The sequence below is a fragment of the Bubalus bubalis genome, chromosome X (genome assembly GCF_019923935.1).
Source record: "Bubalus bubalis isolate 160015118507 breed Murrah chromosome X, NDDB_SH_1, whole genome shotgun sequence".
Taxonomy (NCBI): Eukaryota; Metazoa; Chordata; class Mammalia; order Artiodactyla; family Bovidae; genus Bubalus; species Bubalus bubalis.
The window spans coordinates 28,566,125-28,582,717 of NC_059181.1; the positions used below are offsets into that span (position 1 = coordinate 28,566,125).

A 16,593-nucleotide genomic window follows, 5' to 3' on the forward strand; every position below is an offset into this window, starting at 1 on the left:
CTCACAGAAAATAATAAATGGCCACTATTTTAAGCTACTAAGATTAAGGGTAATTTGTAATTCAATAATGTTGAACTGATAAATTGTATTAGTGCTTTTTTCCTAGAGTAAAATGCCTTTGCTATATTTATTATAAACAAAGAAATGTGAAGACGTATAGAAACAAATTTTGCTGAGCAAATAGAGCTGTGGTATTGCTTAGAGCTGGCATAGATGCAATTCAATTTCATTTCATTTCTTGTTATAAACTTGGCTCAAATTGGTAATTTATTCTTCACTATATGGACATATGTAGATATATGCACATATTCATGCTATAAATAGCATTCAAAAATTTTAGCAACCCCTAAAGTTTTCACATAGTGATATTTTTAAAAAACTATTTTTATGTTGGATAATTTCAAGCATAATAGACACAAAAATAGAGTAGCAGAATGAAATTCCATGTACCCATCACTCAGTTACAGTAATTATCAACATCTTGTGGATGTTGTTGTTTGTAATTGGCTTTTGTTTTGGTTCTTATTTTCTTTTCTTTTGAGGTTATGAGTGGTGTTCGATGCAAGAACAAATTTGCAGTTTGTTCCTGCATTGCTGAAAGGAAAATTCTTAAAATGACTAACCCCCATTTACTGCCAAGTAACTCTTGGCTATATACTGATAGCAAAAGTAATATAACAGCATTTGCAGCATAATTAGATTTGAATAGCAAGTTTTATTTAAAGAGTGCCTGATCTTATTGCTCATAGGCATGCTTTTCTTTCTTGGATTGTTTTTCGTGGTAATCACGTTTTTAATGACTTGTGATAGACTTTTCTTTTATGAAACAATAAAAAACTGCCAAAGGAGCTCTTGAGTAAGCGTTTAGACATTGTTGAAGCTGCTTAAAATCCTTTTAGGTAGGAGGTTATTATTTGATAAATAACCATTTTTTATAAAATGATCTCTGCGAAAAAGATAATTCCCAACAGTGTTACTTGAATGAATGATAACAATCTAAATAGGAAAAAATGGTGATTATGTAGGCAAGTAAGTTATAGCCGAATAAATGAATGAATGGAAATTTAGGTTTCTGTTTTTGCACTGTAACCAGCGAGAAAACAAAATGCTTTCCCTTCAGTCTGCCTTCCAGATGGATTTCTTGGGAAAGAAGGAAATATGATATGAAAACAGGGAGGGAGGGAGAAGAGAAGGTAGAAAAGAAGCAAAGGAAGATGGGAGGGAAGGTAAACAGAAAGAAGGGAAGATGAAGGAAGAAAGGGAGGGAGGGAGAGAGGCTAATTATTTGTAGGCATATTTCTTTAACAGTCATGTCATTAGCTGTCACAGTCAGCCTGTAACTTAGCTTACAGTGTTTCTGTTACTATTATATTGGAATTGGGAGGTTCCAACTGTATGGAAATTGGATTGGACTATCAGAGGAATCTGTGCTGTCTGCCAATGCAACCTTATCATTGACAGAGGTCAAGAAAATTAAAGCCACTGCAGAAGTTGCATATTCATGAATATTTGACAAATCTACTGTTATTGCCCCATAGGAAGCTGATCACCAATGAAATTTGATTCATCTAGAAGAGTACAATTCAGTAATAGTAGAATTGTTTATTTAATTTGTGTTTCCACATTTTATGCAAAAGTGATGTTATTTTTTACAGGATATGAGTGGTTATGAAATTTCACTCTAAAGGAAGTCTCTAATACTTATACAATTACTACAAAATATTTAAGATTTTAGTTCATATTTATGGACCTTGGATTGTCCTGGAGAATGTACTTATTAAGGTTCATTTTCTCTTTGGTAGCAATTTTAGTAGGATTTATAGAATGCTCCCCCCACCTTTTTTTTTTTTTTTTTTTTTTGGTCCACTGTCATAATGAGAGCCTCAAATTGTATGTCATCCTCAAGTTCTGTAATCAATAAAGGGTTCTACTTATGAGAGCTAATGATAGACGTTAACCCTCCTTTCTAATCTTAAGAAATAAGTGTTAGGCTTATTTAAATTCTACAGTAAAAGCTTCATGATTGTGAAGTACAGTTTAGTTCTAAGACAGACCTTTCCCTCTCTCTGTTTCCAAAATATATCAAAATGTTTCCCCCAGTCTGCCCCACATCATCAGACTCTCCATAAAAACAATAAGGTGTCTAATAGAAACGACATTAGAAATCACAAATGTTGGAAAGCAGACTACAGAAATGGAAAACATGTGACCATTAAAATCAGATGACATAGGTTCAGATCTTGGCATCTGTCCTCACTGGCTATTGGTTTGGGGGGAAGCTTCTAGACTTTTTCATAGTAGGAAATGGATGATCAAATGAAATAATGTAACTGCACACCCCAAAATGCCATGTGTTAATTTTTCCTACACATATACTTATTTGCAATCTTATATTTATGTTTTTGTGTCTTAAAGGCCTTAAATTTATGCTGAGAGTTCCAGCTTACATGTCAATTTAATAGGTTGTGAATAAAATTAAGCAAAGTATGCTCTGTTAATTTTTAATGCTAAATTGAGATATTACATGGACTACTTTTTTTTTTTACATTTTTTTAAATCCCTGGCTAACTCCTCCTTGCCACTTACAAAAAATTTCTAGAAATTCTTCTACATTGAAGTATAATATAACAAACCAACCTGAGATAATTGGGAAGGACATTAAATTACATTACACTACACTCTGGAAATGTGATGTCTTACTGTGAATAAATAAGCAGAGAATAAAATACTTTCTGACTTTCAGTAGTAACATGATGCCTTTTGTGTATTCCACAATTTCCCTTAATAAGCATTTCCAGACTGCCTGGGATTTATTATTTTCATTTCTTGAAGGCCTTTTATCTACTAATAGAAAAAGAAAAAAATGATATGCTATGATAATTTTGCTTTCTTTCTCATTGCTGGGGAAGAGATACTTTCACTTATAGGACATAATTTTTTGGAATTGACTATTGTCCCTAGAAGCTAATTGGTGACCATTAATTCTTTCCTTGCCTGTCAACAGAAGTGAAAACAGTAGTTGGCATGCTTACCTACTTGATTATAGCTATTATATCAATCAGCATTCTTTTCCTTGGGTTCATCATAATTTCTACAGATAATTATGTATTGTTTACTTTTTCTCACCATTTTTTTGCTTTAGTTTTGACTACACACAAATTTATTTAGGAGGATTGAAATTAGTCATGCATTCATTTAAAAATTAGCCTCACAACATTTATGTAAAAGTCACAGCAGCAGTTGTTTTAAAAATAAAAATATTAAGCCACCTTTATTCTACCTACCTATGTTCTCTTTTGTTTGCCCTCCATATTACTACTCTCAGCTCATTAGCTCAGAATCATGGTGTAGTTTAGTGGGTAACTGGACGAAGTTCTAGAATCAGCTATGAGTCTGGGTGCAGCAAGTGGGGCAGTCAATAATGGAATCTGGTAAGTTGGGGCTTAAGAGATAACTGTAGAAGGTGACAAATGAAGAGGGAACCTGAGCCCTAACATTAGCTCCATGTTAGTTAACTTTTCCTATGATGTTCTTTAGTGATTCTATTTTAAAAATAATTATTGAATGAAGATAATCTTTCACTGTTTATGTTCCCTGGGAGCTTCAAGATAATGGAAAGTGATGAAATATAAATCCCATAACATCTTTGTTAATACTTTGCAGTTTGTTGTTGTTATTATTCAGTTACTAAGTTATGTCTGACTCTTTGTAAGCCTGTGGACTGCAGCACTCCAGGCTTCCCAGTCCTTCACTATCTCCCGGAATTTGCTCAAATTCATAAATTCATGTCCATTGAGTCAGTGATGATGTCTAACCATCTCAATCTCTGCCGCCCCCTTCTGCTCTTGCCCTCAGTCTTTTCCAGCATCAGGGTCTTTTCCAATGAGTTGGTTCTTCACATCAGCTGGCCAAAGTATTGGAGCTTCAGCTTAAGCATCAGTCCTTCCAATGAATATTCAGGGTTGATATTTTTAGGATTGATTTCTCCTTATTGTCTAAGGGACTCTCAAGAGTCTTCTCCAGCATCACAATTCAAAAGCATCAATTCTTTGGCTCTCAGCCTTCTTTATGGTCCAACTCTCACACTCGTACATGACTACTGGAAAAGCCATAGCTTTGACTATACAGACTTTTGTCAGTAAAGTGATGTCTCTGCTTTTTAATATGCTGTCTAGGTTTGTCATGGTTTTCCTTCCAAGGAAAATGCATCTTTTAATTTAGTGGCTGCAGTCACCATCTGCTGTGATTCTTGAGCCCAAGAAAATAAAATCTGTCACCATTTCTACTTTTTCTATTTGCCATGAAGTGATGGGACTGGATGCCATCATCTTCAGTTTTTGAATGTTGAGTTTTAAGCCAGCTTTTTCACTCTCCTCTTTCACCCTCATCAAGAGGCTCTTTAGTGCCTCTTCACTTAGTAAATTATGTCTGATATTAAATTTTCTGATTAAATATGTGCCACATATTGAATCAGAGAAATATTAGAGAATTGTTCTTCATATCTTGGCTCAGCATGGTCCTGATTCTATTAGTCAAAAATGAATTTGCTGGTATATCATTTTTCATGAATGATGTTAAAGCAAGGGAAAATAGAGATTAGCCAAAGTTTATCTCGTGATAAATGAATATGGCATCAGCCTGAAACATGGAACTTTTTAAGGTTATTTTCTCAATCCTCTGGGGGACCAGAAGGAGAAGATGAGTTGTCAGTCAGTGGCTTGCTTTTTCAAAATATAAATCATTGATCAATAGGAAAATTCTCTAGTCTCTTTGGATAATAGGCTGTAACTGAATTGATTTATAAGCTATGTCTCTTGATTCCTACTGCCTTCTTAAACTGCCACTCTTGTACTTCCCTCCATATCAGTAAATGACACTGCCCTTCATGTGTTTGCTCAAGTGCATATCTTGGGACCTCCCCCCACTTAATGCCTAGATTTTCATTTACATTTCATATCAAATCCATCACAAAATTTTAACTCTACCTACCAAATAGTTAAAGGAACAATACCCTACCATTTTTACCACCAACAGCAACGTATCATCACCAGTCATTGTATTGGTTCAAACTCCATCCTTCTAGACTTGAACACCAAGGTGCCAGAGTGATATTTCAGGCATAAAAATGCTACCATTCACTCTTTCCAAAAATCTCGAATGCAGTCGCATTATGTTTAGAATAGAACCCCATTCTTTTCCATGTTCTACAAGGCCATGCCTGAATTGGTCTATGGCTATCTCTGAACTTATTGGCACTCTTTCCTTTTGTCAAGATAACTAGAATGATCTGTGCCTTCCCTCAAACATGCCAAGTGCATGCCCATTTCATGCCCTTTGCACTTGCTCTTCCCTCTGCCTGCCATAATTTTCCTCCAGGTCCTTTCCATGGCTGGTTTCCTCCTTTCACATAGATCTGCTTCAAATGATCTTCAAAACCAGCTTTCCTGACATTCCTCTACAATAGCACCTACATTAGTCTCTTTCCCTTTGTCTGCTTTATTTTTTATAGTACTTAGAACTACCTGATATTAGGTTATACACGCATTCATTTACATGTGTATTTTCCATCTCCCCCACTGCAATGAAGGCTCCATGAGAGCAGGAGTTGTGTCTGGCTGGTTCAGTCATATCTCCTTATAACTAGAGAACTTTCTGGCAAAAGGGAGATGCATTAAAAATATCTGTTGAATGAATGAATGAACGTGTTTTTAATTTGCATTATAGGCAACACTTATCAAACTATATGAATAAAATTTCAAGTATCAAAGCTAGTCAAATTAACTTTTGATTTTCCTGAATACATGCATTCTGATAGATACAGTAAGAGTTCCACCTTGGGAGCATTTGCTTTATCACTTTGACATGACTCCGAGATCAAGGTTATCACGTATATGGTGTTAGTTTATTGATAAACTGCTCTCCCTGCACTCTCTGCTCCCTTGCTTTGTCACTTCCTGCTCTCTGAGGTTTTTGAGGCTCCATGGCACCCCTGGGAGTTAACATAATTGTTTGCAACAGAAAGGATACATTTTGCTAATCCTGATGCACTGGAGACAAGTGAGGAGTAGAGAACCTCTCTACCCCAAAATAGCTTCACCTAGTATACATGGATATTCTCTCCGAGCCTTTCATTTTTATTCTCCCAAGGAACACGATACTTGCTATATTTCTCACAATGGCTGGGCTCCATTATTAAGAACTGCTGCTGCTAAGTCGCTTCAGTCGTGTCCGACTCTGTGTGACCCCATAGACGGCAGCCCACCAGGCTCCCCCGTCCCCGGGATTCTCGAGGCAAGAACACTAGAGTGGGTTGCCATTTCCTTCTCCAATGCATGAAAGTGAAAAGGGAAAGTGAAGTCGCTCAGTCATGTCTGACTCTTAGCGACCCCATGGACTGCAGCCTACCAGGCTCCTCCATCCATGGGATTTTCCAGGCAAGAGTACTGGAGAACTAATAATCCTCAAACATTCCAGACCAAAGAAAGCAGAACTGAAATCCTATTTTGAGTCATCGAAGCTCTATGAGTGGTTCATGTTCCCTTGACTTGCTAGGAAAATAGGCAGTTGTTTGTCAAGTCTTTAAGATAAAAAAGTACATGCAGACAACAAAACAAGCTGAAAAAAACCCATTGTAAAATGAAGCCTATTGGTGGGTTTGCCACAGAGCATGTTTTATTGTCAGCTGAATAAATCTGTGAGTATTGTTTTGTGACCATATTTAGTTGGTAGATTTAAATAGGGTCATAAAGGAATTACCTCTGAGTATAGCATTCATCACAGGGCTTCCCTTGTGGCTCAGCTGGTAAAGAATCTGCTTGCAATGCAGGAGACCTGGGTTTGATCCCTGGGTCGGGAAGATCCTCTGGAAAAAGAAAAGTCTACCCACTCTAGTATTCTGGCCTGGAGAATTCCATGGACTGTATAGTCCATGGGGTCGCAAAGAGTCAGACACGACTGAGTGACTTTCACTTTCACTTCATAGTGCTCATCATGGGGTTTCCCTGGTGGCTCAGTGGTAAAGAATCTGCCTGCAATGTAGGAGACCAGGGTTCGATCCCTGGGTCAGGAAGATCCCCTGGAGGAGGGCATGGCAACCCACTGTAGTATTCTTGCCTAGAAAATCCCATGGACAAAGGAGCCTGGCGGGCTGCAGTACATGGGGTGGCAAAGAGTTGGACACAACTGAAGTGACTAAGCAGTGCGGCAGCATGGCACTCATCACAATGCTTCATATAGGTGTTCTCGTTTCATACATTCTTATGTAGAACTCCATGCCTTATTGGTCTTTTTATATGTAGTACTTATTATTCGCAGATACTTGAAAAGGCACTTGAAATTGAGTTGTGGAGTTATATTTTAATTATTTATCTAGGTTGTAAGCTCTGTAAGGGTTAAAAGGTGAATTTTATCTTTGAGTCCTTTACATTCCCAGTACATTGCTTGCACATCAAAAAGTCTTCAAAATGCCTTGGTTAAATTGTTTTTGAAGATGGAACAGTTGTCCTCCTCTTAAAACTAATGCAGGAAATATTCCTGATTCTTTTTTTTTTTTTTTTCGTGATTCTTACAGTCAGAATCTAAATGTCTTTTGAATTAGCTAATTCTCTACTTCATTATTTTACAGACAATAATATTTTTCTTCTCCAGCTACAAAGAATGCTAAATGCTACTGTCCCAAACTTTGATGGGTATCATCATGTATTTTCCATCTAGCATATCAAAGCATTTAATCTGTTATCCTTTTTAATCCTCACACCAAGCCATAAGGGAAAATATCACATTTTATATATAAGGAGACTGAGACTCAGAGAGCTTAAATAAATTCTTTAACTTGCCAAGCCAACCGGGCAGAATCAGGAATTACTAGACTCATGTCTCCCTGAAAACTATGTGTATTATCTTTCTTACTCCACTGTAATGCTTCTAAGAAACAAAGTAGAGAAGGCACTACTTAAAATACATTTTGAAAAGCATCTGTGATTTTGAAAGAACAGATTTTTATAGTAGGACAATTTTAAGCATCCAAGAGGTATTGATTGTTCTCAATAGTATTTGAGGGACTAAAAACAAATTTTAGAGGGATGTCAAAACAAAGATCCACTCATTCTAAATATTTCATACTTCTCTTCTCTTTAAGATTATTAAAAAAATTTGAGAATACTGGCCTCATTACCCTGGTCTCTTGTCACTTTTGCTTTGGAATATGGGATCCTATTTTTTTGTTATTCCATAACCCAAGTGTACATGGCACAGGGAAAAAAGAGAGAAACTTCATCTCTTCATAGTTATTTGTGGAATGTTAACACAGAAATTATTCCTATATACAACTTTGTGTATACCAGCTTCTAGAGGTTTCTCTAACCAGCAGCTGATAAGCAGCACAAATGTTCTTTATAATTTCCCTTCTACTCTAAAGAATGATTTGTCAATTGGGACATATTAATAACTCTGTAAAAGATTTTTTATTCTAAAATAAAGATTTTAATTTTAAAATAAAAATAATTTTTATTTTAAAATAACTATGTTATCTTTAAATGTTGTCAATGGAGTATTCTGAAAAATAAAATGAGAAAAATAAAATAAAATCTCTGAAAAATAAAATAAAATGAGAAAGAGAAAATATATTTTTTGGTGGATGTGTATAAATATTTCAATACAGAATTAGCCAGAGAAACATCTCTACTGTACTTGTTGTATATTTTTTTTCATAGAAAAATGTGATTAAGATTTAAAATCAACCTGTGCTTCCTATCACTACTGTCAGACTTGCATTATTTTTTCAATGATTTCACCTTTGTGTGTGTGTGTGTGTGTGTGTGAGAGAGAGAGAGAGAGAGAGAGAGAGAGAGAGAGAGAGAGAGGAGAGAAAGAAAATGCCCCCAAAAGCAAGTTGTTTTCTTGACAATAAAATGTCAGTTGGTCTAGTCATGGTCTAATGCTTATTACTTTTGAGCTAGTTTGTTTGAGTTTCCTTTCAGTCCTACTTTTGCCCAAGCAGAAAATGAAGAGGGCTTTGTGTTTGTGTGCATGTGGTCATTTTGTTTGGTCATTACCATTCCTGCATTTGTTCTGTCACTTAGATTCAACTAATATTTATTAAACACTGTAAAGTGTCAGGAACATTCCAATAATGGGTAATTCAGCACATTTCTTTTCTTTGTGGCAGCACAATTGGTCACCCTCAAATGACTGTGGAGATACATCTTAGCTTTAATGGTCTTCCTATTAATGGTCCTCAGTCACATGTCAGATCTGAGGTCAGTTGTTGTGCTCTCTGATAGATTCAGTTCACTTTTATCAAAGACAAGTGGATCATACAAGAAACATGCCTAAATGATACCCTCTTATAGCATAATATCAAAACATCGAGATGACAGATTGCACAATATGAGGGTTCTGCTGTAGTAGGTCACTTACTTGCATGTTTTTGCTCTCCTAACAGATTGCTCACACCTTGAGGGGAAACACTGAGCAGGGCTGTAGTAGTTGCTTGATAGAATTTTCAAGGATCAGGTGATAAAGAATTGAGAGGCAAAGTTCCAGCAAGGACTCTAGCTGGTCTTTCCTCTGTCACTTTTGGCACATTGCTTGTGCTTTTCACACCTCCGATCATTGATCTCTAAAACAAGAGAACTGACCCAGCTCAGAATGTTTCCACTATGGCTGTTTTTTTAACTTCTAATTATTATAAGAGGTAAAGGCAAAAACCAAAGATATTCCAAAGCCCCTGTCACAATGCCTAGCACATAACAGTGCCCAATATACAGTACATCAGTTAAGTTGGATTGGACTTTTTTGGTTAAAATCTTGGACAAAATACTGATGTGTAAGATAAATAAAAGCAGGGATATTTTTGTCAAGAGAGAAATAGGTGGCACAACAAAGTATGAAGTCAACTCCCAGTCCACCCCTTATCTCTGTCTGTATTTCATCTGCCCAGAGGGATGCTATGGAAACCATAGGGCTTTAGGGAACACAATTTAAAAATCAAAAAACTTAATAAGCTTAGAATTTTCTCTGGCTTGAACATTCTATGATTCCTCTGCTAACTTGGAGTTGTCCCATGAGGATAATATAAAAAGATCTTAATGATGCAGTACTATGCCATGCGGTGGGTGGTTAATTGGAATGGAGAACCATACAACCATTTTATATTTCTGAACAAATGTCCTATATGGGGATTTTATTATCTTTCTCTACAGATAAATTAGTCTGGGATGTGTTTGAACAGAGAATATCTTTCTCAGCTACTTACTATAACTGTTGAATTGTCTACTTGTAACTACACAATCACAAGCTTTTCTAAACTGAGTTAATTTACTGAATAAGCTGGTTGTTTTGATGCCGTCAGTCAGTTCATTTCAGTTGCATCCAACTCTTTGCGACCCCATGGACTGCAGCACACCAGGCTTACCTGCCATAGTTGCTTTCCAAGTTTACTGAAATTATTTGATAACCACAGCTTAGGACCTGTGGCTTTTTTAACCTATTAGTGGTGAACTGCTTTGCCGACATTCAGTGAATAATCAACTTATTTAGCTGATAGGAGAATAAAAATCTGTTAAGATCACTTTAGGCAAGGAATACAAGTGTTTAAGCTTAATCAGAGTGATGTCAAATTTTCGAGAAGAATTTCAAAGTGATTTATCTCATCCTATTACCCCAGCTTTCCTTCCCCCTTCCTTCCCAGCCTGGTGTTAAATATTAATGAAGATGAATAATGTATTCAATTAGTTATGAACAAAAGCTGTTGATCCTATGTGAGGTTGGTCTTTCAAACCAGGACTCTTAAAACTCATCCCTGTTTTTCTGAGTTAGGATGCATCTTCCATTTGCACTGACTGTTTTCTGTGAAACAGAGAGAGTGGTGAGCTGCCAAAGCAGACTGAATTCTTGAATCCTCTGGTGAGGAGGATATGTGGCTGACTCGGGGCACTGCTGTCTAGATCAACCTTCCAATTACCAACCACACTGGCATGTCCTGGCAAGGAAGGAAGAAAGCCCTTAATGCAAAATCATTTAATTTTTCAGTCAATTTCAGCAACCCTTAATCGGTCATTTCTGTACTTCCTACAGAGTTGAAGTTGCAGTGGCAGATTTCACAGGAACCTGGCAGGCTTCTTAGTCCAAGAGGGTGAGCAGGGAGTCTTTAATGAAGGATCACTGACTATTTGCCTAAAGTCCAGATTGTCTAGTTTAGCTCAGGATGAAGTATGCAGTGGGAAACCTATCTTCAAGATGCTTAAGAGCCCACTCTTAGATCTGTGTGCTGATCATTGATAGACTGTTAAGTGCACAGAGCAATAATGTGTAGAAGCTAAAAATCAGACAGTATATTGTTCAAATTAGCAATAAGTACTATAAAGTATCACAGATAATAGCAATAAAGTGTTCTGACTAAATGGAAATATCATTTTAAAATATAACTTGTTGAGTATTTATGTGCATGTTGGAGCATGCAGCTTGTACTTGTAGTAATGTAATGCCACATTGCTGTTTCATTTATAGGAGATGTATGTGAGAAATACTTAATCTAATTACTAAATTAAAAGACGCTTACTCCTTGGAAGGAAAGTTATGACCAACCTGGATAGCATATTAAAAAGCAGAGATATTACTTTGCCAACAAAAGTCCATATAGTCAAGGCTATGGTTTTTCCAGTGCTCATGTATGGATGTGAGAGTTGGACTATAAAGAAAGCTGAGCACGAAAGAAGTGATGCTTTTGAACTGTGGTGTTGGAGAAGACTCTTGAGAGTCCCTTGGACTGTAAGGTAATCCAACCAGTCCATCCTAAAGGAGATCAGTCCTGGGTGTTCATTGGAAGGACTGATGTTGAAGCTGAAACTCCAATACTTTGGCCACCTGATGCAAAGAGCTGACTCATTGGAAAAGACCCTGATGCTGGGAAAGATTGAGGGCAGAGGAGAAGGGGACGACAGAGGATGAGATGGTTGGATGGCATCATTGACTCAATGGACATGGGTTTGGGTGGACTTCAGAAGTTGGTGATGGACAGGGAGGCCTGGCATGCTGTGGATCATGGGGTCGCAAAGAGTCAGACACGACTGAGTGACTGAACTAAACTGAATTACTAAATTATGGATTTTGAGGCAATGTGATCCAGAGTAGGGAATCTAGGAATGGGATTAGGAAGAAATAGACAATATTATGCCCCCCAAAGTCATTGAAATGCATGATACAGTTATCATGTGTATCTTTAATTAACACAGAAAATGTAGGGTACCCTTTAAAAAGGAAAATACGATACCGATTAAAATATTTGGTAAAGTGCAACCATATATTCATAAGGTCTGAGCAATCTTAATTCTGTACTTCAGCAGTCTCATGTGGCTGTCAATTTGGTAGTGTTATATTTGACTCATGTATAATCTAATAGCTTTTCAGCTTGCCTGAAGGTACTACCTGCAATATGTAAGTCACTACCTGGTAAAATGCTTTGACACACTACTCAGAGAATGAGAAATATTTATGAAAATAAACTGTGTTCTCTCCTTCAGTTTATGCAGCATAACTCTAAATCTGTATTATTATTGTTTTTCAGCCCCTCTGACAGATAAACCACCCAAGCTGTTGTATCCTATGGAAAGTAAACTGACGATTCAGGAGACCCAGCTGGGTGAGTAATTCCTTAATTCTTGTTAGTACACTTTTCTTGTTACATTCTGACCATTACTAAGCCTAGATTGTAGCCTGATGTAATACTCTGAGCTAAGGCCATGTTTATTTAAAGGGAGCAAAATTAGAAAACACCAGCAAACATGGCATATTGCGTCCTGCCATGCCTGCATTAGGATTAATTTGGACATATGGATGTCAAATCTCATGTGTTATTTAGATGGTTGTTGAGAAATTAAGTGGTTATTGAGAAATCAGATGGGAAAAGAGTTTTGCTGATATTATCTTGTCATTTTACAAGGCTTGAATTGGTTTTACAACAAGTAATGTGGAACTATTTGACTTAAAATACCCAGTAATACATTAAAGTACAGTTTTTGAAAATTGGGGGAAAAGGTAGAGATTCATTAAAATGAATGATGCTATTAAAGTTATGGATAATGTATTTATAAAATGTGAGCAAGTGGCTTTTGATTTAAGGGCTGAAACAGTAGAATATGGACAGAATATGTTCTGGTGAAAATATCTAGTTGTCCACAAATCTGAATTTTAACATATTTATCTTAGAGTTAAGTCTAGAGTTTCTTAGTCTGACTTATCTATACTCAGTTATACCAAATTATGGGAAATTTCCCCTCTTGTTTATAAATACATACAGTACATTCAATTATATTTTTTATTTGAGATATAGTATGCATGTGTGTATATATCATAAACTTTAGCAGAAAATTATTTGCTTTTAGTGGTTTATTATGAAAGGTTATCAAAAATGTAATTTTAGCCATATATTCATGTTTTTTAAGGAATATTTTGTTACATTAACTGTTTGAAAGTAAAAATGCATTTAATGAATACAACTAAAAAAATTGATTGCCCATCTGTTATGTTATCAATGTTGTTATTGTTACTCGGGTGAGAATTTAGATCAAAATTGTAAATCTGTCTTCAAAATGAAGATTACAGATCTGATCATCTTACTAATAGCATATCCAAAGTTGTAATGCAAAAAGGTAAGATGATGGGTTTAGAGACTATAAAATAATTGTAGTCAACAAATTTCCAACACTGGAAATATTCACCAACTTTCGGGCATAAACATATGTAATTTTTATACAAGTCAGAGCAGTAATATGTTTCTTTGCTGATAAGCCCAAGCCTTTGGATTAAATCCATCTTACATGCAAGTAGTTTTGTAATTTCATTATTTTGAGGTGGGAGACCACAAGCAACATTAAAGCAGTGCTGTATATAAAACAAACATATTAAAATTGTATTGTGCTCTTTATTCATATTATGGTATATTGAGGTATATTAGATTTGGTATATTATTAGATTAGGTATAGTATTGCTACTTTTAAAAGAAATTTTGAAATATAGATTTTCATAGGTGACAATGTTCATATAGACCTTTCAGTAACCCCTAGGAAGATGTATTTCTAAGGAGTTATGCAAAACTATGAATATCTTGTACCAAGAAGGAGTGGTTTATTGTACTAGTTATCTGTAATGAACATTGCCAAAGTGATATTAATTGTATCTCTGACAACATAATTCAAACAATTTTATGAAAAATGGCTGCTCATTGAATTTCCTTATATTTTCCCTAAATTTTGAATATATCAGAATGTTCCCTGTCTTCTACTAAAATGTTCTACAAAATGGAATAAATAATTCTTAAAGCTCTATTTTTTAAAAAATCACTCTTCTTGAACAAAAATTACAAAAACTAATCAAATCACATCAAAAATATGAAAAATTTTATGCAAATTAGAAGGTGTGTCTGTATATTTGTTTGAGGAAAAATGGGCATGAAAATGCTCCAGAAAAATACTCTAATTAATTCCTTTATTGTCACTGTCTAAAGGAACATGAGCTCACTTGAAATTCCAAGTAAACCATAGACATCAACCTGGGACTTATATTTTTCTAGTCAACTTTTGTTTTATTTTCTGACTCCAGTTCTCCATGTGATAAATCATTTACTAGTTTGAGAAATGTAACCTTAATCCATGAATTTCTGAGCAACTGTTGATTTGAAATAACTACCCTTTAGTGTTTTAGCTCGTATAGTATTGAGGTAGATGAACAGCTAATCACAAAGGACAAGTGAGAATAGGAAACAATGTTAAGGGCCAAAAAAAGGAAGGACTCGAGACGCCTAAAATATGTTCTCTACAAGGTGTACTTTGATTTTTCACCTCCTTTGGGGTTTGATTTTTGCCTTTTCCAGGTCTGAAAAAGCTATTAGTTTCTATAGGCTCAAAATGCGTTATCAAATCCTAAGGAAGGGAACTGAGTGAAGAGTCATGGCAGCGGGGGATAGTAAGAAGGGTGGCCAGGATCAATGAAAGGGAACCTGTAAGTTATGCCAACTTTCATGAGAAGGTAAAAATCTCCAACAAAGTTTCATTGACCAAGAGCTCAGGGGTCTGACTCAACCTTGTCCTAAATTGAGGGTTAACCTCATTGGTGAATAAATCTACTATGTGCATTAATTACAAGAGCAATTATTAGAAATTGCACAAAGCTGAGTTAATACATGTCTGATGACCTAACATGAACATCTTGGCTAATTTAAGCACATTTCTAGCCAGCAAATCTCCAGTTTGTGTGTGAATATATAAAACACATTCATAATGACTTAGACAAAAGCATGAAATGCATAGATTCGTCTTCATCTCCAAATTCTGCTTTCTCCGCTGTTTACTAGCCATGCCTGCCTTTCACTTTCCACATCCCTCACGTCTTCCTTTTCTTCTAATTCTTTCATCTTCTCAAAACTGGAAAGATTCTGATAGTGATCATTTAAACTGTTTCAGTACAGAAAGCAAAAGGCACCAAAAATTTCAAAATACTTGGGAAAAAACTAATATAATAGTAACTAAACTCATATAAAACATGTAAATTGGGTGGTTTTGAATTTCAATCAATATGGGGTTACAGCCAGTGATTATAAGTGGCATCTGTATGTTATTTCTAAATGTTAAAAAAAAAAAAAGACTCTGTTCCTTTTAAATAACTTTCAAGCATCAGTAAACATGTGGACAGAACTTTCTTGGGCAAAAGGCCCAGAAATCATAGTGTACAGTTCTGAAGGTCAATCCAGGGGGTGAGCCTGACTTATTCTTTTCAAGCAGCTATAGTCAAAGGAATCAAAGGAGAAACACCATTGTCTTGCTGAACTTGAGCCCTAAGGATGTCAATCAGAGACGTGGTCTTCTTATGGCCAGGAGCCCATTTTCAAAAACTTCTAGTACAGAGGATGTTATATTAATCATTACCAGACTTTCAAAGAGTAGAAATTCATTCCATCCTTGTCCTAGTGAGACACATTATAACTTAGAATTTACTGAAAATTATCATTAATTACTCATCTAGATATGAGAAGTACTTTATTTAAATTTTGCTTTTATTTTTGCTTTTAAAATATAGGTTAGTTTCATAGGTTAATTACAGATAGACCTTTGGAGGAAATACAGAAAAGAATTGTGTTTTTTTATACTTTATATTGCAGAAGCATTCTACTCCTATTAAATGTTCTCAGAAAATACCCCTTTAATAGCTGTATGACATCGTTGTGAATAGTCCCATAACTTCATAGATATTGCTGGAAATTTTGGTTTTTCCAAGTTTCATTATCATAAATAATGATACAGTTATCTTTAGCCATACATTTTCTGACTTATTTCAACAAGACAGATTGCTAAAAGGAAAATTACTGGGTAAAAGGAAATAATTTCTCCAAAGTTTCTTGATACATAACTTCAGAATTCTTACCAGAGAAGTACAGACTCTCACTAGAAGTATTAGTGAATTTAAGAACTTTTCATTTTTTTGATACATTGCATAAAGTATTTTATCTTTATAACATAGGGCCCTTAAACAAAAAGCCACTTTCCTTAAGTATCAGAATCACTTATTCCTTTCCCATCTTAGTTCTTTCTTTTCACTTGC

At 35.6% G+C, this 16,593-nt stretch overlaps 1 protein-coding gene across 1 annotated transcript in view; it reads left to right on the forward strand.

The window, feature by feature from the left end:
• IL1RAPL1 (interleukin 1 receptor accessory protein like 1) overlaps window positions 1–16,593 on the forward strand; it is a 700,437-nt gene that overhangs the window by 363,289 nt on the left and 320,555 nt on the right. The window contains exon 5 of the mRNA XM_044937333.2: window positions 12,566–12,640. Within this exon, the coding sequence (XP_044793268.2) occupies window positions 12,566–12,640 (75 nt within the window). The remainder of the gene's footprint in view (window positions 1–12,565; window positions 12,641–16,593) is intronic.